Source organism: Mastomys coucha, unplaced genomic scaffold (genome assembly GCF_008632895.1).
Source record: "Mastomys coucha isolate ucsf_1 unplaced genomic scaffold, UCSF_Mcou_1 pScaffold5, whole genome shotgun sequence".
NCBI classification, from domain to species: Eukaryota; Metazoa; Chordata; class Mammalia; order Rodentia; family Muridae; genus Mastomys; species Mastomys coucha.
Genome location: NW_022196911.1, coordinates 98,098,357 through 98,120,856, shown reverse-complemented (window position 1 = coordinate 98,120,856; position 22,500 = coordinate 98,098,357). Strand labels below are relative to the sequence as shown.

Sequence of the window (22,500 nt, the reverse complement as noted above, 5' to 3'; positions counted from 1 at the left end):
ATATTCCTAGAGTTGGCGTTACAGGCTGTTCAGTGGTCTGACATGGTGCTGGGAACAGGACCCTGGTTCTCTGCAAGAGCAGCAAGCACTCTTAACCATTAAGCCATCTCTCCAGCCCCACCAGAGAGCGCGCTTACCCGCTGAGCTGTTCTACAGCCCCACAGTTTAGATTTTTATGCAGTCCATTTATACAGTTGTTTAAAAATCTTTTCTAATAAATCTATGCCTAGCCAGGCAGTGGCGGCACATGCCTTTAATCCCAGCACTTGGGAGGCAGAGGCAGGTGGATTTCTGAGTTCAAAGCCAACCTGTCTACAGAGTGAGTTCCTGGACAGCCAGGGCTACACAGAGAAACCCTGTATGGAAAAACCAAAAAAAAAAAAAAAAAAAAAAAAAAAAAAAAAAGCCTACACCAGTATTTAAATATATTGTTTCCTTCTAGGAGTTGTATTAGTTTAATTATATTTATGGTATCTCTTAAAAATTCAATTTGTATATTGTGTGATGTAGGAACTGAGTTCTCTCTCTCTCTCTCTCCACACACACACCATGTACAAAACCATTGTTTGAACACCTTTTGTTGGTGGTTCTCTAGTAAAGAAAACATCATCTGGCTTTTCAGAAATGTCAAAGTTTAAGCAGCACCAGTGAAAGCAGGTCTGTGGTCAGGTATGGCGGCACGCGCCTGTAATCCCAGCACTCAGGAGGCAGAGGCAGGTGGATCTCTGTGAGTTCCTGGCCAGCCTGTCTCAAGACCAAAAATAAAAAATAAAAACAAACAAAAAACCGGGTACTGGCTGCTTTTGTATGCCAACTTGACACAAGTTAGAGTCATCAGAGAGAAAGAATCCTCAGGTGAGAAAATGCCTCAAGATCCAGCTGTAAGGATCTCAATTAATGATCAATGGGGAAGGGCTGGGCCCATTGTGGGTGGTATCATCCCCCGCTTACCAGGGTTCTATAAAAAAGCAGACTGAGCAAGCCATGGGAAGCAAGCCAATAAGCCACACCCCTCCATGGCCTCTGTCTCAGCTCCTGCCTCCAGGTTCCATCCTTGCTTGAGTTCCTGTCCTGACTTCCTCCTGAAGATGGAAGTGAAAGCCAAGTAAATAAACCCTTCTCTCCCCAACTTGCCTTCTGGTCGTCCTGTTTCAATGCAGCAGTAGAAACCCTAACCAAGACAAACCATTTCTTAGTTTTTCTCTACTCTGAATGGGGCCTGCTTTCTGTCTACCTATATCACATCTCTGCGGGCCTATCAGAAATGCAGACGGATACTACTTGCCCCACACGCCTCCTATGACTCACAGACACAATCTGAGGAGCATTGGAGTAGCTTGAGGGATAAGGGGAAATTTCTTGGTGACATCTGCTGCCCTCTTACAGCCTGCCTGTCCCTTGCAAGCTGCCCACCTCTCTGGGACATGTGTATCTTAATGGGCTTAGTATGCACTGTGATGTCCTTTGATCCCGTATTTGGAGGGAGGGGACACACCCACCAGACCATGTCTCTTCTTTTAAAATCCCCGGCCCCTCCCCATCCCACCCCCACTCGCTCACACAGTGGTACCTTTCTACTGCTTCCTGCATACACATCAGTTTCCTCAGCTGAAGAGAGGAAATAATTTTGGTTCTATATCTGGGGCTAATAATCGGTAATCCTAGGAGTACATGGGGGTAGAAGGAGCACAATAGAAGTCAGCTATTCCAGAGCCACTGACACACACACACACACACACACCGGTGAAGCGGGGGTGGGGGGGACACTAGAGTCTTTTTTTTTCCTCTCTCTCATTTCAGCCCTACCCCCTCCCACCCAGGCAGGCAGCATCCAGCTGCCTTCTTCCCAGTCATACTTCTCCTCCCTCGCGCCTCCCTGTCCCCAGGGCAGCGTGCACCGATAAATCTTTCGCAGCACGTAGCATTGTTGCCACGGGTTGGCCGGGCTGCTGCCCGCTGCACACCCCCCTCTCCCTCCCGACCCCCGCCCCCTGCTCGGCTCGCTAATGATCCAGTGCAGCCTCTCTTCCTCGATTGGCTTTGAAGCTCCAGCCCCTGGCACAGTGCCTGGCACTTGCGGAGCTCTCAATCGATGTTTGCAAAATCGGATTCTCAGCGGAGCAGGTGTCCACGGGGAACCGGTGCGCAGGGCGGGGGCTGCGAGGGGGGCCTGCGGGGCCGCGCTCCGCCCCTTCGGGTCCGCGCCGCGCCCCCGCCCCCGCCCGTGCGCGCTGCCCCGACCCCGCGCGCCGCGGCAGGGAGGGGCCGGCGGAGGCGGAGCCAGCAGCGGCGGAGGCTGGTGGCTCCCGCGCGGCTCCGGGTCACCGATCCCAGATCCTGGCGCGACGAGGTAAGAAGCGGCGCGTGGCACATAAGGGACCTGGTGCGCGGCGGGAGGGCGGGGATTCGGGTGCGCCACAGCCTCGCGGCCCACCCTCCCCGGCGGGGGCTCGGGTCCCGGCCCGCGGTCCCCTTCACTGCTCGGCGCCCGCGCATCCAGTGCGCCCTGCTCCTTCCCGCCGCTCTGCATCCCACGATACCGCCCGCCCAGCTCCCTCCCCCCACCCCCGGCCACCTCGGGGGGGTTGTCTCCCAGCTTCTCTCGGAAAGCCGCTGGAGCCGGGAGTGGGGGGATCGGGGGACAGTCGGGGGGCGCAGCTGGAAGCCGCCGAGGGGTGAGCCCTGCGTGGGGGCGGGGGCCGGGTACCATTCTTCTGCCTCCGGTGTGACTGGTGCTCCACGCAGCGGGCTAGCTCCATGTCTGCCGAATGAATGAATCATGAGTCCTTGTCCCTCTCTTGAAGGAGGACTTTTTGAGGTCCACGTGCTACAGAGCACCTGGGGAGGGGAGCTCTTGAGATAGGGTACCTGCTTCCGGTAGAACAGAAACTCTGCTCTCACTTCTTCATCTCTGTCTTCAGACTGGAGGCTCTTTTGGGGTTGGGGGCTAGAGGTGGGGTCTGCGGTGGGAGCGCTTGTAGGCCCTAACCAGGTACTTGTTGAAGGGATATTGAGACTTGAGCAAGCACTCTTGGAAGACAGCAGTAGAGAAGGCAGAGCTGTAGTCGAGAGCATCCTGCACAAGCAGGGGGACTTTTGGCATTGCCAAGGTCAGTCAGTTCGGAAGAAGTGATCTGAGTACCTATTCTGGTTCCAAAGTTACTTAGGGACACCCTCCCCCCTCTGTTTCTTCCTCAGTAAAATGGGTGCAATGATGTTCATCCTTTAAGGTTTTATGCATAATCAGAAAATATCAGCCTCTTTAGCGTATTGGGGGCACCCAACAATTCTTGCTCCCTGCCCAACCTCCTCCCCAAAAAGTGACTGTTTTTCCCCCCTGTCTTATTTCTTCTGTCCTCACAGAGGTCACAAGCAGATCCAGGTGATGTGTGTTCATTGCTGAAAGACTCCTCTCCCACCCACACAAACTGTAGGGACAGCTGGGGACCTGCTGGGCACAGGCATGCCAGTACTGTCTGAAGACTCGGGTGAGTGTCCTCAACCTGGGCTGCACCTGCTGGGCCTCCCAGGGTTGGGGAAAACCTAACCATAAGCAGGACCAGTGCGGTGGATGGTGTTGCCTGGATGGTGTTGCTGGTTCTGCTCTGTTGCCGGCCCACCCTGCAGACCTGAGCCTGCAGGGTGAACGTTGTCAAGGCAGGATGGGGATGTTGGGTGTGAGACTTCTCAGGGACAGGAAGTCCCACTGTTTCTCTGACCTCTTCCTCAGGTTTGCATGAGACCCTGGCACTCCTCACCTCTCAGCTCAGGCCTGACTCCAACCACAGGGAGGAGATGGGCTTCCTCAGAGATGTCTTCAGTGAGAAGAGCCTTAGTTATTTAATGAAGGTGAAACCCGATGGCTCAGCCAACCCCCAGCCCAGCCCTAGGGAGGCTCTTCCTGTGCCATCCCAGCCACTCCCCTGCCCCAGGAAGGTTTTTTAACTCATTAGGCAGGGCTTTCCAAATATGCTGCTATGGAGGGGACCCAGCCGGTGGCACTAGGTGTCACCACAACCCCAGGGGGCCGTCTGTGGTATTCGGGGTAAAGCAGAAATCAAGTGTCTTTGCAGATTCACGAGAAACTCCGCTATTATGAGAGGCAGAGTCCAACCCCAGTCCTACACAGCGCCATGGCCCTTGCTGAAGATGTAAGTCGCAGATTTTAATGTTTTGACTTAAGCACTGCTCCAGGCCCAGAAAAGGCTCTAACCACTGCCTGGCTGGGAACATCAGAAGTTGGGAGGCTGAGGATGAAGAGGGAGGGGCTGCTTCTCCCCTTCCTCTCCCATTAGAGAGAGAGAGAGTGTGTGTGTGTGTGTGTGTGTGTGTGTGTTGTGTGTGTGTTGCTGGGAATCAAACCTGAAACCTTGTACATGCTGGGCAGGTGTTGCATGGCGGAGCTGTAGTCCAGTCCGCTTTCATTCTACTCTTTCCTGAACCTTCTGGCATCAAGGAGGGCCTTGTTAGCCTTAGACTGGGCCAGGAGACATAGTGATTCCTGCTGACCGTGTGTTCTGGAGCAACCCTGTTCCCTCAGCTGTAAAATGAGAGCCTTGGATCCGATCAGCAGCTCCCCACCTGTTCCAAGAAATGGTGACATTAGTAGGTCAGATAGTGCCTTGTGTCTGGGCTTCGAGAGGCTGGCATGAAGTCTTGAATTCAAGGGACCCGTGGCGTGTCTCTGCTGACCGGCTCTGGTTTCTTGACTCCTCACGGACCTTGTGGGTTTTGGTTTAGCTCTCCTGGTGGCTGACTTAGACTGACTCCTACATAGATCACCTGATATCCAAGTAGTTAGCTGGCCTCTTTCCCAGAGAGCCTCAGGCCAGAAGATGGCCCTGTGTGTGTGTGGCGGGGGGTGGTATAGTCTGTGGCAGACCTTGGACCTTGTTTTCAGAGAGGGTTCCATCACTCAGATTCTACACTGCCAATTTTGCCTTTAGCTGTGTGACCTTAAAGAAGTCCGCCTAACCTCTCGGCCCCAATTTCTTCATCCGTGGAATAACCTAGAGTCAGAGGCACAGATGGCACAGCCAGATAAGGCTGGGTTTAAATTCTTGCTGTGCCGCTGTGAGCTTTGTGATCCTGGGTAAGATCTGGGATCTCTCTGGGCCCCATCCTTAAATAGCAAAATTAAAGAGCTTATGGTATCCAGTTTGTTGAGAAGACCCACATAAAGCTGCACTGTATACATATATGTGCAGAAGGTATACGTACTGCACGTATGTGAGTGCATTCTGGCCCCTGGTTTGATTTCCCCAGAGCTCCCACCAGTCTTGGAGTGGCCAGTGTAACATGTTTCTGGGTGCTTCAGCCATTTCTGAGAGGATCCTTGCATCTGAGGCCCAGGGAAGAGGGCTATCCTTCAGGGGATTCCCGCAGGTTCCCACAAGGGACACCCCAGCCTCCTGTCTCCTTCTCTTACAGGTGATGGAGGAGCTGCAGGCTGCCTCCGTGCACAGTGATGAGCGAGAGCTGCTGCAGCTGCTGTCCACCCCCCACCTCAGGGTAGTCACGCCACAGTCCCTGCACACCCACACAGCTGTGTCTCCTGGGACGGGGGTGGAGAGAGAACTGGAGCTGGAGTCCTGAGGGGGAGAAGCGGAGGCATCTGTGTGAAGGATCTTGAGAGATGCCCTGGGGGAGGGTGTGTGTGTCTTAGGCAGGAGCTAGGAGCCCCTCTCTACCCCTGCCCAGCTGAGGACCTCTAACTTTGTGAGGGCATAGAGCCAGCCCTTCTCTCTGGCTTTCCTGGCAGGCTGTGCTCATGGTCCACGACACAGTTGCCCAGAAGAATTTCGATCCTGTTCTGCCCCCTCTGCCCGATAATATCGATGAGGATTTTGAAGAGGAGTCGGTGAAGATTGTCCGCTTGGTGAAGAATAAGGAGCCCCTGGTATGTGCCTTTCTGTCCCCCCACATTCCTTTGCATCTCACCCTCAACCCAGAAAACCAGGAAGGTACCCTACCTGAATTCACAGTGAATGACATCCACTTTCTTTGCTAGATCACTCTTTTCCTGAGTGGAAATAGTGTCTCTCACTTCTGGCTAAGCCATTTTGTGCAGCAAACAACATGTGTGGCTATTTAGGGTGACCATGGTCATAGTTAACAGATTCCATCCAAGGGCTAAATATAGCCTACAGCTTAATTTTGTTTGTTTTGGTTTTTGGTTTTTTAAGACGGTTTCTCTGCGTAGCCCTGGCTGTCCTGGAACTCACTCTGTAGACCAGGCTGGCCTCGAACTCAGAAATCCGCCTGCCTCTGCCTCCCAAGTGCTGGGATTAAAGGCGTGTGCTACCACTGCCGGGCATCTTTTTGTTTGTTTGTTTTTGTTTTTGACAGCTTAATTTTGTTGTTGTTGTTTTTAAAATTTTTTATTTTATATGAGTACATTGTAGTTGTCTTCAGACACACCAAAAGAGGCATCAGATCCCATTACAGATGGATGTGAGCCACCATGTGGCTGCTGGGAATTGAACTCAGGACCATCTGTTAGAGCAGTCGGTGCTCTTAACCACTGAGCCATTTCTCCAGCCCCTGTTTTTAAAAGCAACGTGTGCTTATTCCTTTGTCATGAAGAGCTGAGTGATTACAGAGGAGACCTGGGCCCCACCTCGAAGCCTGAGATGTTTACTCCAATGCAGACTCCATCTTTGGTAGACAGAGCTTGCTGCTCTAGCTCTGAGTACTGAGGCAGTGTAGGCGCAGCTGCTCTCCTAAAGGCTAACAGATGAGCTCTGGTTTTGTGCTGCTTTCAGCATTGATGGACTGAGCAGAGAGGGAGTTTATTTATCAGATGGAAAGAAGTGGGGGACGTGCAGAGAATTTAGTCCTTGCCTCAGAGAACCTCAGAGCTGGCATTCTCTGGTTCCAGTTTCCCCCAGCTGCCCTGCAATGGGTGAGCCATGTCTCCCAACAGATGAAGATGTCTCTGTTGCCCCTGCTTCCTCACCTGTGCCGTAGCGTTGGCATACAGCCTGGGAGCCCTCCTGTGTGTTCACAGTGTTAGGAGTGGTGTTGATCCAGAGAGGAGGACGTGATGTACAGTGATGTAGGAACTTTAGAGGCCAGGGGGCAGCCTCTGTAGTCAGCAGAATGTGTCTTCTGTGCTGAGAACAGCATGACCTCTGTAATGACAAACGTGAAATGATCCATGTTTGCATGGATCATCAGTAACACATGACAAACATTCATCGGACACCTACTGTTTACATGAGACATGTGTTTCCCTCATGGGACCCTTGTAACAACCTTTCAAGTTAGTGCTCCTCCTCATCCTAGAGGAGCCAGGCTCAGAAAGCACAAGGGGATGCTCTTGCTGAGGCCACAGAAGTTCTAGTCAGTGGTTGAGTTGGGTATCAGTCTTGGGGTGTCTGCATTTGGCTCTCCCCCCACCCCCCGCATGGCTGTGCGGACATGGGACTGGTACATACCTGCTATCGGAAATCAGGATCTGTAAAACCATCTCTTTGTATTTCATGGGCCAAATCCTGGTCCTGGTGCTCTGTGGGGGCATAATTGGTTCCTGTTGGCAGTAACAGAAGGCCCAGGAACACTGGGACTGGCTCGAGGCAGGTTGAGAATTCGCTAGCACGTACTGTCCTCATTATTAAATGTCTTTGCAAGTGACAAGGGCTGTGATGAGATGGGAAACACTGGGTTTAGCATCATCGAAAGCCCCGCCCCCTGTTCCATGAGGATGCCTTTGAAGATGCTTAGCTTCTCGGATACCCAGTCCTCCATGTACTATTTATCTATATAAAATTTTTAATTGCATTTATTTGTGTGTGTGTGTTGCCATAGCACAAGTATGGTGGTCAGAGGACAACTTGTGGGAACTGATTCTCTTCAGCATGGTGGGTCCTGGGGATTTGAACTCAGACTTGGTGGGAGATACCTATATCAGCTGAGCCATCTCACTAGCTGTATTTAATTATTATTCTTTTTGAGATGGAGTCTCAAATAGCTCAGGCTAGCTTCAAACTCGTTATGTACCCGAGGATGACCTTGAACTCTTTTTTTTGTTTGTTTGTTTGTTTTGAGACAGGCTGTCCTGGAACTCACTCTGTAGACCAGGCTGGCCTCGAACTCAGAAATCTACCTGCCTCTGCCTTCCAAGTGCTGGGATTGACCTTGAACTCTTAATTCTCCATTCTCTACCTCCTGAATGCTTGGGTTGCAGGCATGTGCCACCACACCCAACGCAGGAGGCCTGGTCCTTGAGCAGAATGGACCATTGCATTGTGCTTTGTAAACTGTAAAGTATGGAGCTTTGCTTATTCCCCACCCCCAGTCTTCTGGTGTCCTCAGCCTTGGGAAGGTCTCCACAGATTTATCTTCTGGGGTATCAGAGGGAAGAATGAAGAAAACTGTAAGTTAAATAGAGGCTGCCTTGCTAGAGCCTGTCTGTTCTTGTCTCTCATTCAGGGTGCCACTATCCGAAGGGATGAGCATTCGGGGGCTGTCGTGGTGGCCAGGATCATGCGAGGGGGTGCGGCAGATCGGAGCGGTGAGTGGAGCCTGTGGGTGTCAGCCTGGCTGAGACGGTGGCCCTCTGTCCCCACCTCTAGGGTAGCCTCTGTGGGATTTGCTTTTGCTTTGGGGATTTGTGGATGGGATTCTCAAGGTCCCAAGGTCAATAAGAACTTAATTGAAGCCTAATAGGTTTGGGGTTCTCATGGGCAATCAGGAAAGAGCTCAGATGTTCGGCAGAAGATTTTAACCTCAAGCTTGAGGAGGGGTTTCGTTGGAGATTCCTAGCTGAGATGGGATGGGGATGATGCTTGTCACCTCCGGTAGCCTCATCCCCTTGTGAAGCTGCTGTGGACAGGAGTACATTCGTGGCCCAGATTAGTCAGGGTAGAAAACAAGTTGGTAGTCATCAGTGCATGGGAAGTCTGGTAGGCGGGCCTCTCAGCGGAGGGGGATGTTCCCTTCCAGGTCTGGGGAAGGAGACCTCACTTCCCAAACTCTAATGAGCGTATCGGTAACATCTGATAGACTGGTTCAGAAATCTGCACTGTTGATGGTGCCGCTGCTGGCCCAGTGCCTGCTCAGAGCAACAAAGAAAGGCCAAAGTATGTCAGGACACTTGTCATGAAAGCAGTGGCTAAGTAGTGCTGTGTGTGGTGGCACTTGTGCCTATAGTCTCAGCTGCTTGGGGGAAGGGATGTTCAAGAAGGATGATTCCTTGCATACAAGAGATTAAAACCAGCCTGGGCAAAAACCTGTTCAAGTAAATAAAGCTAGCTTGGGTGCACAGCTTGGTAGGAGGCTTGTTTAGAGTGCATGGAGCAGGGCTGGGGAGATGGCTCAGTGGTTAAGAGTACTGGCTATTCTTCCAGAGGTCGTGAGTTCAATTCCGAGCAACCACATGGTGGGTCACAACCATCTGTAATGGGATCTGATGCCTTCTGGGTGAAGACAGATCATTCATATATACATAAAAATAAATACATATTTTAGGGGCTGGAGAGATGGCTCAGTAATTAAGAGCACTGACTGCTCTTCTGAAGGTCCTAAGTTCAATTCCCAGCAATCACATGGTGGCTCACAGCCATCCTTGATGAGATCTGACGCCCTCTTCTGAGGTGTCTGAAGACAGCTACAGTGTACTTACATATAATAAATAAACACATCTTTAGAGTGCATGGAGCCCTGAGTTCCATCTGTAGCACTGCGTATAAGGCCTGATGGTGCACACCTGTAATCCCAGTAGGTAGAAGTAGGAGGATCAGAAGTTCAAGGTCATCCTCTGCTGCAGAGTGAGTCTGAGGTCAGCTAGGCCACCTGAGTCAAGATAGATAGATAAGATAGATAGATAGATAGATAGATAGATAGATAGATAGATAGATAGATAGAAACAGATGATAGGTAGGTAGGTAGGTATATAGATAGATATACAGATGCATATATACATACATAACATTTATACATATACACTCACATAGATGATAGATATATAGGTAGGTATATAGATAGAAACATGGGTAGATGGGTAGATGGATGGATGGAAGCATGCATGAACACATACATATATATATATACATATACATACACACATGTACTGATGCCTTTAAGTTTCTTTACTAAGACTTAAGAAAGGCATTCTTGGAGTGTGTCTCCAGTCCAAGAGAGTAAAGAGACGGGCTGGGAAGACAGCTCAGATGGTAAAGTGCTTGCTGCCCAATCATGAAGCCCTGAATTTGATCCCCAGAACCCATGTAAAAACCCAAGTATGCTCACACAAGCTTGTAATCCCAGTGCTAGGAAAGTGTCGGATCAGCTATTCCAGATCCCAAGGAAAGTCCCCCTGCCCTCCCCCCACCCCCCGTCACAAAGAACAAGGTGGGTGGTGCCTGAGATGTGCACATGCATGTGCCCACAAGTATACACACACCTATCTATCTATATACCTGCGTACACACACGCACACTCACATACACACCAAGCAGAGAATGAGGCAGAAGAAATGCAGCTGTCTATGCTGAGGCCCCTCTGTGCGCTTGCTGGCTCTGTTACTCCTTGTGGTGTGACTGCTTCAGGCGCCTGGCTCTCAGATGTACCCATACATGGGGACCTCCCTGACAATGGTTTGAATTCAGTGCTGAGTGTCTGTCAGCCTTCCCCATCTTTAGACCTGAATCTGCCCTGCCATGACCTCCCAGTGCCCAGAAGCACAAGTCCAGTGGCAGAACCGTTCTAGTGCTGAGCTGACCTCCATCTCCATGTCTTCTAGGTCTGGTCCATGTTGGTGACGAGCTCCGAGAGGTGAATGGGATCACTGTCCTGCACAAGCGTCCAGACGAGATCAGCCAAATTCTGGTCTGTATAGCATACCTGCAGGGAGGGAGGTCCTCAGAGACCCAGAGCAGGGGCCCTCCCAGAGCCAGGGCTAACCTGCCTCCACTGCCCCAGTTTGTGTGAGGATGGGACAAGCAAAATGGTTTCTAGTTCACCTTCCTCCCCTCTCCCCGCCTTCTCTTCAGCATGCCCTTCCTCTTCCTTCATCTCAGGTCTTATGCCTGGGAACCCTTCCAAGCCGTGGATTTATCCTAGCCCAGCTGACTTTCAGTCTCCTAGGCAATTTAGGGAGAGAAAGGGCTTTTCAACTTGTGCCTGGTTGTTCTTAGCATGGAAGAAGAGTAAAGTACTTTATAACAGTGAAAAGATTGGGGGATTAAAAACAAGAACACATGATAGTCTGTTCTGGGACAGATGAGGCAGCATGTTGATTGTGGTGAGCACCTTTGTATCTGTGACAGGCTCATCCTTGGGGTATCTTCCACTGACTTTGCTAACATCTGGTGGTTGTGGGTGTGATGCCAACAAGATCAGTGATAGTCAGGCTGTTCCCCCTCTCTGTCTGTCTATCTGTCTGTCTGTCTCTCTGTCTAGATATCTATCTATCTATACACACACACACATATATATACACACATACATATGTATGTATATATATACATAACACACATATATATACATGTATATGATTTGTTTTTATTTTATGCACATTGGTGTTTTGCCTATATGTATGTCTGTGTGAGAGTGTTGGGTCCCTGGAACTGTACTTACAGAGCCACTATGTGGATATTGGGAATTGAACTCAGGTCCTTTGGAAGGGCAGTCAGGGTTCTAAACCGCTGAGCCATCTCTCCAGCTGCAACACTCAGTTTCTTCCTAGCAAGTCCCGCCAAAGTGGAGGAGCGGAAGCTGCCGGTCTGCAGTTCCTTCTCAACACCCATCCATTATTAGGCGTGGGAGAAAGGAAGTGAGACTGAAACCTGCAGGCCTGGGCTGGAAAGCCCATGGGCCTCTGTTTCCCTTTCCCTGCAGGCCCAATCCCAGGGATCCATCACCCTCAAGATCATCCCTGCCACACAGGAGGAAGACCGCTTCAAAGAGAGCAAGGTATGGGGAGGTGATTTCCCCGGAGCATGCTCTTGTCAGCCTTTGGGCAAAGACATCTGAACAGCTTGTGCATCCAGCCCTAGTCACCTGTCATCACCAGCCAAGGACTTTCATAGTCCTAAGTGACTCATCGTACCCTGCTGTTTGGAAACAGGATTTTACATGGCGTGCTAACAAAGTACAAGCTTACTGTAATTGACGTAGGAAATCTGGGCATAGAGAAGAGAAGGTGCCCGAGGACCTGAATTCCGGACAAGTGTGGTAGCTGCTATTAGCTTGGCCGTTTGCTGTGCCTACCTTTGGAGGTGACCTCTCTGGGCTGGGTTCTCTGCTGTGGAAAGGGAGGTTGTCCCACAGTGGTTTATTGCTGTGTGGCGTGTGATCTGGAAGAGTCTACAGAGCCAGAGCTGTTTCAGAGGCATTTTGGATTGGGGTGCTGAGGGCTAGAGGGAGGGAGGGTTGGAGCCTCAGAGAGGTCAGGCCAAGGCATCTGTTGGACAGGGGTTTGGAGGCCTGCGGTGGGGAAACATGTTTGGGGGCATCTGAGCCAGTGCAGTAGGGCTTTGAGGGTCAGGTGGGAGGGGTATCGCTCGAGTTCAGCTGTGAAGTGCTCGGCACCATTCTTGTCTGGTTTGGGTGTCCCTGGCTGGCAGAAGGGTTTGAAGACAGACGATTTATTTGGTGGGAAGTGTGACCCCAGGCTGCATGGGTAGGGAGGAGAGGGGAAGGGCAGGCAGTCCTACAGAGAGCATGCTACCCAGAAGTCACCACCCACCGAGGGTGCCTGGTGCTTAATCCTGAACTGGCTTTTAGGATCAGAACATGCTCGTTGTTGTTCCTAGCCAAGAGCTGGGGAGATGTGTACATCAACTCCTACCAGGCCCGGGGAGCTTTGTTCTTTTGTAGCTCCTGGCTGCTAGATTAGAGCCCAGCAGACTCAGCCGCTGCAGGAAGTAGGTCTTTAGGCAACAGGCTGCAGGTGCTAGCCATTGAAGCCAGCCAGCTTTAAAGTGGTACAGCCTTGGGGATGGGAGGACACCCCAAAGCCCCAGAGACAGCCCCATGATGGTGAGAAGTCCTGTTTATTGGCTGTTCAGGGTCATACATCGCAGGACGCACATAGAGGTCAGAAGAGAAACTGCAAGGGTCTGTTTGTTCCTTTTACAGTCTGGGTTTCAGAGATTGAACTCAGATCATCAGGTGTGGCAGCAAGTGCCTTTACCTGCTGAGCCATCTGTCCTGCCTTGGTGAAAGGTTAGGGGTGTTCCTGTTTGTTCCTCAGGGAAGGGATTGATCCTACCACAATGCTCTCAGAAAGCTCTCTGTATAGCTCCTAGAGGAAAGGGGAGTGGCTGGAAGCCAGGAGCAAGGAAGCACAGAGCGAGGTTGTTGTAGAAGCCCAGGTAGGAGATTACTAAGAATCACAGAGGAGGAGCTGGAGAGATGGTTCAGCACTGACTGCTCTTCCAGAGGATCCTGGTTCAATTCCCAGCATCTACATGGCAGCTCACACCCTCACATAAACATACATGTAGGCAAAGACACCACCAATGGGCATGAAATAAATTAAATAATTAAAAAAATAATAACCAGAGGATAGCCAGGATGGTGTCAATTTGATTTCATACTGAATTTGGACTTCAAGTTCTTGAGCATAAGGCAGAAAGGGAAACTGAATGAGTTTTGTACTTTCCATCCGGGTGGAAGGGAGCGGGCCAACCCCAACCTTGCCACCCTGTGCTGAATGCTTGAAAGAAGGCCCAGGACCGCCTCCGGCCCAGTGCAGCTCTCAGTGCCTTATTGGTGAAGGACTCACCGGCCTCTCGTTTTGCAGCCAGTGAAGGAACAAGCTCTCCATGACTGCTTCTTCCTGGCACCCTTGGATTAAATCCCAAGGCATCAGTGATTAAATCAGAGCCCAGCATCCTGTAGGCTTGCTACAGGAAGAGAGTGTGGTACCCTGTCCCCTAGCCCAGTCCTCTTCACCCACTGCTACATCTGGGAAGCTACCCACTGCACTATAGTGTCTGTATCTGGGTGAGGGTACCTATCCCTACCACAGAGGTCCAGGAAGTTCTTATTGCACTAGCTTAATCTTTTGTTCTAGGCACATGAGGGACTCTCACACGGGTTATGTGTGAAGGTGACCCTTGATCTCTCTCTCTCTCTCTCTCTCTCTCTCTCGCTCTTTTTTTTTTTTTTTTTTTTTTTTTTTTTTTTTTTTTTTTTTTTTTTTTTTTTTTTTTTTTTTTTTTTTTTTTTTTTTGGTTTTTTCAAGACAGGGTTTCTCTGAATAGCCCTGGCTGTCCTGGAACTCACTCTGTAGATCAGGCTGGCCTCGAACTCAGAAATCCACCTGCCTCTGCCTCCCAAGTGTTGGGATTAAAGACATGCGCCCCTATCGCCTGGCTTGATCTCTCTTTTTATTTGCCACTGAAATAATGGGCCTGTATAGTCTAGAACCAGAATACGTGAAATCAATTGATAGCACTGGGAGACGAGAGAACCAGGAAACAGGAAGCAGCTCCATCCGTGTCCTGCCGCACCTTCCCTAGAGAGGAGACACGGCCAAGAACATGGTGGACAAAGTGGAGGTGTCGGAACTATGGGAGGACAAGGTTGGCCACAATGGTTTTGTTGCCATCTGAGCTTCTTCCTCTGAGGACCTCTGGGGTCCTTACTTGCCTCGATGGTACTCTGAGTTCATCATGCAGTAATAATAATAGCAGTTACAAATTGTGCCTGCCTTTGCTTTTTGTCTCCAGGATTAACTTAGTGTAGCCGAGGCTCTAAGCATGGTGGATCGGTCCACAGGAAATGCTTCGGTTGCACAGAGAAAGTCAGATGTGGGGGTTGTCAATACATTTTCTTTCTTTTTTTTACATTCATTTTAATTAAGTGTATGTGTGTGTGCACACGTGCACGTTCGCATGCACACGTGTGCATGCCACACTGTACACATAGAAGCCAAGGGCTAGTTGTAAGCATTAGTTTTCTCCAAAATGGAGGAAACTGGGGGCTCAAACTCAGGTTGTCAGACCTGCATCCGATGCGCAATGCGCCTTTGCCTACTGTTTATTTGGTTTTGGTGTTGGTGCTGGGACTGGAACCAGGGTCTCAGGGATGGAACCAGGGTCTCATACATACTAGACAAGCACACTGTACCCCTGAGCCATGTCCCAGCCACTCATTGCTCCATTACCTGTGAATATCCCCCGTGGAGGAAGAACACTAGGAAACAAATGCAAGCTGTCTCTAACTAGCTTTCTGTTCTTGGGACCTCACTATGAATGGCCGCTGTCATTGCATGGCCTATGTCCTTGTATAGAAGGGTCCCCTCACTGCAGCCCTTGCCATGCAGGTATTCATGCGTGCCCTCTTCCACTATGACCCCCGGGAGGACCGTGCCATCCCCTGCCAGGAGGCTGGCCTGCCCTTTCAGCGGAGGCAGGTCCTGGAGGTGGTGAGCCAAGATGACCCCACCTGGTGGCAGGCCAAGAGAGTGGGCGACACTAACCTTCGAGCTGGCCTCATCCCCTCCAAGCAGTTCCAGGAGAGGTAGGATGGGGTCCTACTGCCATGGGGTGGTTGGTGGTCCAAGTACGTGGAAACCCCTTGGGTCTCTGCCACCTCTGTTGTCGGGGAGTCCACTGAGGTAAATACAGTTGTTCCTGTGTCTGTGTGTGGGTTCTGGCCCTATAGCCAGTGAGATGGACAGTTGACACTTAAATAAATGTATGGACACTTTTTGTTTTCACTGTTTGGGACTCTAAATCTAGAACCTGGCTAGGCAGGCACTCTAGCTCCTAGCCTTCTGTTTCACTTTTATTTTTTGAGACAGGGTCTCACTAAGTTGCCTATGCTGGCCTTGAACTCATTCTGTAGTCCAGGCTAGCTTTGACTTGCAATCCTGCTTCAGCCTCCCTAGTCCCATTAGTCCCAGCTGCACTTTGAACTAAGTTAATGTATACAGTTGTCCCTTAGTATACTTTAGGATTGCTTCTAGAACCTTCTAGAGTCCAAAATCAGGAGGTGCTTAAGGACCTTGCATAGCATGGTGTTGCATTTGCATATAGCTCCTCCATCCCTTCCCCATCCTCTCACTGCTATGACTCTTCTCTGGATGCTTTGGGATGCTCTATTGTGGCGGTTTGGTTGCCAATGGTCCCCATAGGCTTAGATGTTTGAATGCTTGGTCTGCAGTTGGTGGAACTGTCTGGGAAGGATAAGAAGGTGTGGGCTTTTTGGAGGAGGTGTGTCACCGGGGGGTGGGGCTGTGAGGTTTCAAAAGCCAACACCCTTCCAAGTGAGTTTTCTCTGCCGTGTGCTTGTGGATTGAGATATGAGCACTCAGCACTGCTCCAGCACATGCCTGCCTGCCTGCTGCCATGTTCCTTACCACGATGGGCATATACCCTAACGCTCTGGAATTGTGAGCCCCAAATTAAACTCTTTCTTTATGGCTTTGGTCATAGGGTGATAAAAAAGTGACTAAGTCACCCACACAGTGTAAGTGCCGTGTGACAGATTGGCACACTGTATTGTGTAGGAATAAGTAGAAGAGAGTCAGTACACGCTTGGTATAGGCGCAGGTTGTTTGTTTTTCTCAAATATTTTTAAGCGGTAGTTGGCCGGGTCTGCAAACGTGGAGCTCATGGTCACAGGAACAATGCTGCCTTATAATATAAATAACAGAAAGATCGCTAAGCATTCAGAAGACAGAGACTAGGTGGGGAATATTGCCCAAAGTCTTGCCTGTGCCCAAAGAACACAATGTATGTCCCTCTGTGCTTTCTATGTGTGTGTTTGTGTGTGTGTGTGTGTGTGTGTGTTGCACACAAAAAACCTTTTTTAAATTAGGACGTTGACATTAGCATTTCCCAAATTTAGAGTCCTCATTTATAATCATAATGGTTATGTAATATTTCATTAGGCATGCATACTTGACCAGAAGCTGCCAGTACTTAGGACTGTTTTGGCTTGTGTTATATGTCTTTCAAAAATTATTTGTTTCATGTGTATGTGTGTGTGTGCCTGGATGTATGTTATGTGCACCATGGGCATGCGGTGTCTGGGGATGTCAGAAGGAGGCGCTGGATCTCCCAGAACTGGACTTACAGGTTGTGATTTGCCATGTGTATGCTGGGAAGCAAACCTGGGTCCTCTGGAAGAGCAGCCAGTAATCTTAACCACTGAACCATCTCTCCAGCCCTGGGCCATTTTTATTCATTTATTATTGTTGCTGCTGTTGTTGTTGTTGTTGGTAGTAGTAGTAGTAGTAGTAGTAGTACTGAGACTGGCTGTTGCTCTGTAATCTAGGCTGACCTTGAACTCATGGCCATCCTTCTGTCTCAGCCTCTGGAGCTCTGGGTTCACAGGTGCAAGCCAGCACACTTGGCGCCTGAGTTCGGCATCTAGCCCTGCTGTGAACCCTCGCTGTGCTCTGAAGAAGCTCACAGTGCAGAGGAAGAACCAGGCCTTCTCCCAACACACACTTCATGTAAAGGTGGCTGGTGTGATCTCCTCCCAGGAGCATCCACCTTAGTCCAGGCATGCATGCCCTTGTCCAGGCATGCGCGGAAGGCTTCGGAAGGCTTCACAGAAGCAGGGTCATGCCTGAGCTCTTCCCTGTGGTGCCCCCTCAGGTGGACTCGTTTTTTTTTGTTGTTGTTTTTTGTTTTTTGTTTTTTCTCTTACAGGTTGCTGTGCTGATTGTGCACATGGGAGAGTCTTCAGAGTTCATGTTTTCTTAGGCTAGATTTCCTAAAGAGTAAATTCTGGGGTATAGTGTGGGTCAGATAGAAGTGTGCCACCTCCCCTGAGGGCTGTGGCTCTCTGCACGTCACTTACTGTACAGAATACAGCGGTAGTTGTCAGACCTCAGTGGTGGCAAGATGCAATGGGTGGTTCAGCCCGTTTAGTGGTCTTCTTGCTGTGAACTCTAGGCTGGGGTGTCTGCAGTAGGAAGCCCTTAGGCTTTACCCTAAACGCACAGAAGCAGAAACGCCAGGCTGATCTTGGGTCAGTGTCCTCACGGGTATCCCAGGGGACTCTGAAGGCTGAGGATTGCTGGCGTTTCCTCAGGGACCACGAGTTCCATCTGTGGTTTTGGCTTTGCAGGCTTCACTGTCTTAAAGAAGTGGGAGCAATCTCTTATCTGTGCTTTTTATTTATTTTGTGCATGTGTGTATGTGTGTACCTGTGCAGTTGTGTGTGTGTGTGTGTGTATGTATGTGTGTGTGTGTGTGTATGTGTGTGTGTATGTGTGTACCTGTGCAGTTGGTTGTGTGTGGGTGCATGTATGTATGTGTGTGTGTGTGTGTGTGTGTGTGTGTGTGTGTGCATGCGTGCGTGCATGTGGCGGCCAGGGTTAACATTCACTGGCTTCCTGATTACTCTCCACTTACGTTATGTTTAGACAGGATCTCTCACTATTTTGGCTAGTCTTGATGGCCAGTGAGCCCCAGAGACCAGCCTGTCTCTGCCACCCCAAAACTGGTATATTATAAGTATTCACCACAGCATCCAGTAGTTGGTTCGCTGTTTTAGAATGGTTGGTGCTGAGGATCAAAGTTTTAGAATTCCTCGTGCTTTCACAGCAAGCACTTTACCAGCCAAGCTATCTCCCCAGACTCTTGTCTCTATTAGAAATGTGGAATCTAGATGCTGCAGGCGCCTCTGGGTGATGGTTGAAGCAGGAAGACCTGGGCGACTGCCTGTCTGACGACCGTATTGGATACTGCTGGGGAAGGCCACGCCCTACAATGAGTGTATATGTTGGATATGGTCACTTCTGACCAATAACCCTTCCTGAAAGGCCTGCTAGCTTCCATTTTCCTCAGAGATGGGGAGGCAGGGTCAGGGTGGAGAAGAATCTCCTTGCCTCAGGAGTCAGCCATGGTAGCGTAACCAGCAAGGATGACTGGAGGCATCAGCCAGAGTTCCATTGTGTGGCTGTCTTGGGACAGACAAGCCTTTTGCAGGGCAGGAGACTCAGTTTTTTCTCCTAATAAGTTGGTCATGTGAAAGTGTCCCCCTTCCCTATCCAGAACTCATAGTGTAGCAGGAGGTCCTTGGCATTGCTGAGGTATGCCCAGCCCTGGGAGTCAGGCCTTGATTTTCCCAAGTTTCTAGAAGGCTCCCTTCAGCCAGTCCTCTGACCCGGCTAATGGTGTCCATTTGTGTCCCTGCAGGCGGCTGAGCTACCGGAGAACCACTGGCACCATACCAAGCCCCCAGAACTTCAAAAAGCCCCTCTGTGAGTAGACTGACAGCTGGGGTGGAGGAGAGGAAGCGGGAGGGGGAGAGAAGCCTATGTTGAGTTGGTGGGAGGGGCATCAGAGGCCCCAACTGAGCCTGTAGACCTCCAGAAGAAGGTGAGAAAAGGCAGAGGGGGTGATGGGAGGGGAGCTGTCCTATCGAGGAACTTCTACGTTGGGATTTATAGAGAGCATGGTAACACGGCTCCAACCTGGTCTGCAAACCGCTGTGGGTGTTCGTGTTTGGAAGAAGATGCTTAGCTCTTGCTAGCTTCCCAAGGAACACCTTGAACTTGAATATTAAAATTTGCTGACCTGGAACGGGAATCGGGGTTGTCCATACATGGCCTTATGCACCGTAAGGTAGCTATGATGTACCCCAGCATAAAACTGGAAAACTCCTTAAACCATTATGAATTTTTTGAGACTCTTTTTGGTAACTTGTGTGGTTCTCAGGTAAGAACTTGGTAGATAATAGTTTGTCTTAATGTTATTCCAATGCATGTATCCTCCACCAAACCTTGGGCCACAGGCTGGACGACCCTCTATGGTTCAGGACAGTTCTGTGCAGTATGGCTCGGAGAAGCCAAAAGGTTGGTCTTCGCACCTCTCTGACATCTTTTGGAGGTTCCAACCGAGAGGACACTCATTAGACTTGAATTTGAAATCGCCACAACTTGTTCTCTAGGGTGTCCCGTGTAGTATTAGAGGCATGCTAAGGGATTCTTGCTGAAACAGAGTTAGCTGGGTGACCAGCGCTTATCTGATATTCGTCTCTGTACAGTGCCTGGCCTTGAAAACATGCTTGCCTAATGCCTTGCCTTCTATTTTTTGAATTTTTAAAAATGATTGATTGGTAGTAGCAGGACCAGTCCCAGGACCTCATACACACAAGGTGCTCTCTGCTGAGACATAACCTCTGTCTTGCCTGGGGTCACCACAACTGTTAGCATTCTGTCTAAGCTCCGACCCACAGTTACCTGGCAGTAGCCAGGTATGCCTGAATCACTATAAAAGGGGCTGCTGGCCCCCTCCTCGCTCTCTTGTTCTCTTGCTCTGACCTCTTGTCCCTCCCCCCGCCAATGTGCTCAGGACTGGCCTCTACTCCCCTACTTCTCTACTCTCTTTCTCTCTCTCTGCCTTTCTCTGTCTCTACTACCTTCTTGACTCCTCTCGTCATGCCCTGAATAAACTCTATTCTATACTATAGAGCTCTATTCTATACTATAGAATAGAGCTGGTCCCTCAGGGGGAAGGGATGCCTCAGCATGGGCCCGTGGAGGCACCCCCCTCCACCCATACCTCACCACACCTCCGTAGAACATATCTCCCTTCTCTTTATCTTTTTACAAACACATCAGTAGCCCTGTGAGGTGGGAAGGCTGCCATCCTCATTCCCCACGTGGAACATGGAGGCTCGTGTGTGAGCTTCCACATTGGGTTTCAGAGGTCTTGTGAACAGCTCTCAGATTAGAGTCGAGGGGCTCTCCTAGAACCTACCCTCTGTTGCTGCTGGCTCATGCCTGAGTGAGGGGCCTCCTCAGGCACCTGCATTTTCCAAGAAGGTCTTAAACTCTAGGAAAGGGGGAACAGGGTGGGACTCTTCCCTCCACTCCGTCAGCCATTGCCAGGGACCACGTTTCCAGGCCTGCTGTTCACCCGAAGAGGCTGCTGAGTAAACCAACCAGGAGGCCACTTCTACTGACCATGTGCTAGCTCTCTCTGGCTGCTAGTGAGCCCCACACTGGAAGACTAATTAGAACAGGGCTGGGGGTTTAATCACGCATCGCCGCTCAGATCGTAGGCTCCTTGGAGCAGGGGAACGGGACAGATGGAAATCTCCTCAGGCTGCTGAGGCTGTAGCTGCCTCTCAGCCGCAGGGTTTCCTGGTTCCCTGCACTAACGCTGTCCCATCTGTCTTTTATGCAAACTGCAGATGATCAGCCTTGTGACAAAGGTAGGCCTGGTGTTTGTCCCCCGTGCTCATGAGTGATGCCCCTTTTCTGAGGAGCAGCTGGGGCTGAGGGGCTGGTTCTCCTCCCCACACCTGGGTGTCTGTGCCCAGACGTGTGAGGTGGGAATGGGCTTCAAAGCCATAGGGCCCCTCCCCGAGTGTCTGGCTTTAAGGGAAGATGCTGGAACCCCAGGGCTAGGTAAGATCAGGAAACAGGAAGACAGGGCTGAGGGTTGAGGCCTTCCATCTTATTCCTGTGCCCAATCTGGGACCCAGAAAGACTGGGAGGGGGCTTCCTGGTCCAGAATCCCCACCAAGGGCTGGAAAAGTCAATGGGGCCTACCTATGCTTGGAGAATGGAGCAAAACAGAAGTTCTGATCCCGTGGCAGGGAAGAGATTGAATTCTCTAGAGCTTTCCCTGGGTGATCATCCCAGAGGGCTCGTCCGGTTACCTAGGGGACTGGGGCCCTTTGGGCTTGAGATGCGTCCAACATGACACACCCCTTTTACTCTTTGGTTTCCAGAGAACTGTGACTGTGATGGGTACTTCAAAGGACACTATGTGGGTGAGTATCGAGCTCTCTCCAGCATCTCTCCCAGCCCAGGCTCAGGGTCCGGAACCTGAGATCCAAGCCCCAGGAATCCGTCAAGGGCTGCTGAGCTTTAGGGGTGGGGTTCCTCTCCTTGCAAACAGTCAGCCAGCAGAAGGCTGCATCCAACTCAGGCCCAGGCCCCGCCCAGCTGCAGAGCTGGAGAGAGACCCGGAGCGCTGTGTTGACACTAATTTTATCTTCATCATCTTAATCAGAGTTTATTCAGTGTGAACCTCCCCCCCAGCACCGGGTGACGGGGTTTCTGTTTCCTCCTTAAACATCACAGAAGATGGGCCCATGTCTCCCAGTGTTTATTTCGATGTGATTTTAAGCTCACAGAATCAGAGAGCTCCTGGATGGGTCCCGAGAGACTTGGGGACACCGATACTTTCTCATTTCCTTTTCTGCCACCTGTCACATGGGAGTTAATGTACACATCCTGTCCCTTTATGCCTAAACGCCTCAGTCTGTACTTCCTAAGGACAAGGACATCCTGTGACACAACTTCAGGATAGCAATCAAATCCTGGACATTTCCTTTGCATACAAGTCTATTGTCTTAAATGTGGTTATTAAAATGTCACCAGTTGTCCTTCAGGGCATTTCCCAGTCTTTGGATGTGGGGGCTGATCTTTCTTTACATCAGCATGCTTCCCGAGTTAGCCATCCAGGGTAGAAGGCTGGGCAGCCAGGCACCCAGCCCTACCTCCATGCCCAGCTAACTGGAGAAGATCTTTATTGGAGGATCCTAGGACCAATGCCATTTGTCTTTTCACTT

The 22,500-nt window shown here is 50.5% G+C and overlaps 1 protein-coding gene across 1 annotated transcript in view; it reads left to right on the top strand.

The window, feature by feature from the left end:
• The first annotated feature begins 2,008 nt into the window (after window positions 1–2,008).
• Window positions 2,009–22,500, top strand: part of Mpp3 (membrane palmitoylated protein 3) — a 29,454-nt gene continuing 8,962 nt past the window's right edge. Inside the window, exons 1-13 of the mRNA XM_031352824.1 lie at window positions 2,009–2,350; window positions 3,364–3,488; window positions 3,731–3,849; window positions 4,074–4,151; window positions 5,431–5,511; window positions 5,762–5,899; window positions 8,434–8,515; window positions 10,745–10,830; window positions 11,842–11,916; window positions 15,278–15,474; window positions 19,110–19,174; window positions 21,112–21,132; window positions 21,655–21,696. Of these exons, the coding sequence (XP_031208684.1) occupies window positions 3,464–3,488; window positions 3,731–3,849; window positions 4,074–4,151; window positions 5,431–5,511; window positions 5,762–5,899; window positions 8,434–8,515; window positions 10,745–10,830; window positions 11,842–11,916; window positions 15,278–15,474; window positions 19,110–19,174; window positions 21,112–21,132; window positions 21,655–21,696 (1,009 nt within the window). The 5' untranslated portion in view covers window positions 2,009–2,350; window positions 3,364–3,463. The remainder of the gene's footprint in view (window positions 2,351–3,363; window positions 3,489–3,730; window positions 3,850–4,073; window positions 4,152–5,430; window positions 5,512–5,761; window positions 5,900–8,433; window positions 8,516–10,744; window positions 10,831–11,841; window positions 11,917–15,277; window positions 15,475–19,109; window positions 19,175–21,111; window positions 21,133–21,654; window positions 21,697–22,500) is intronic.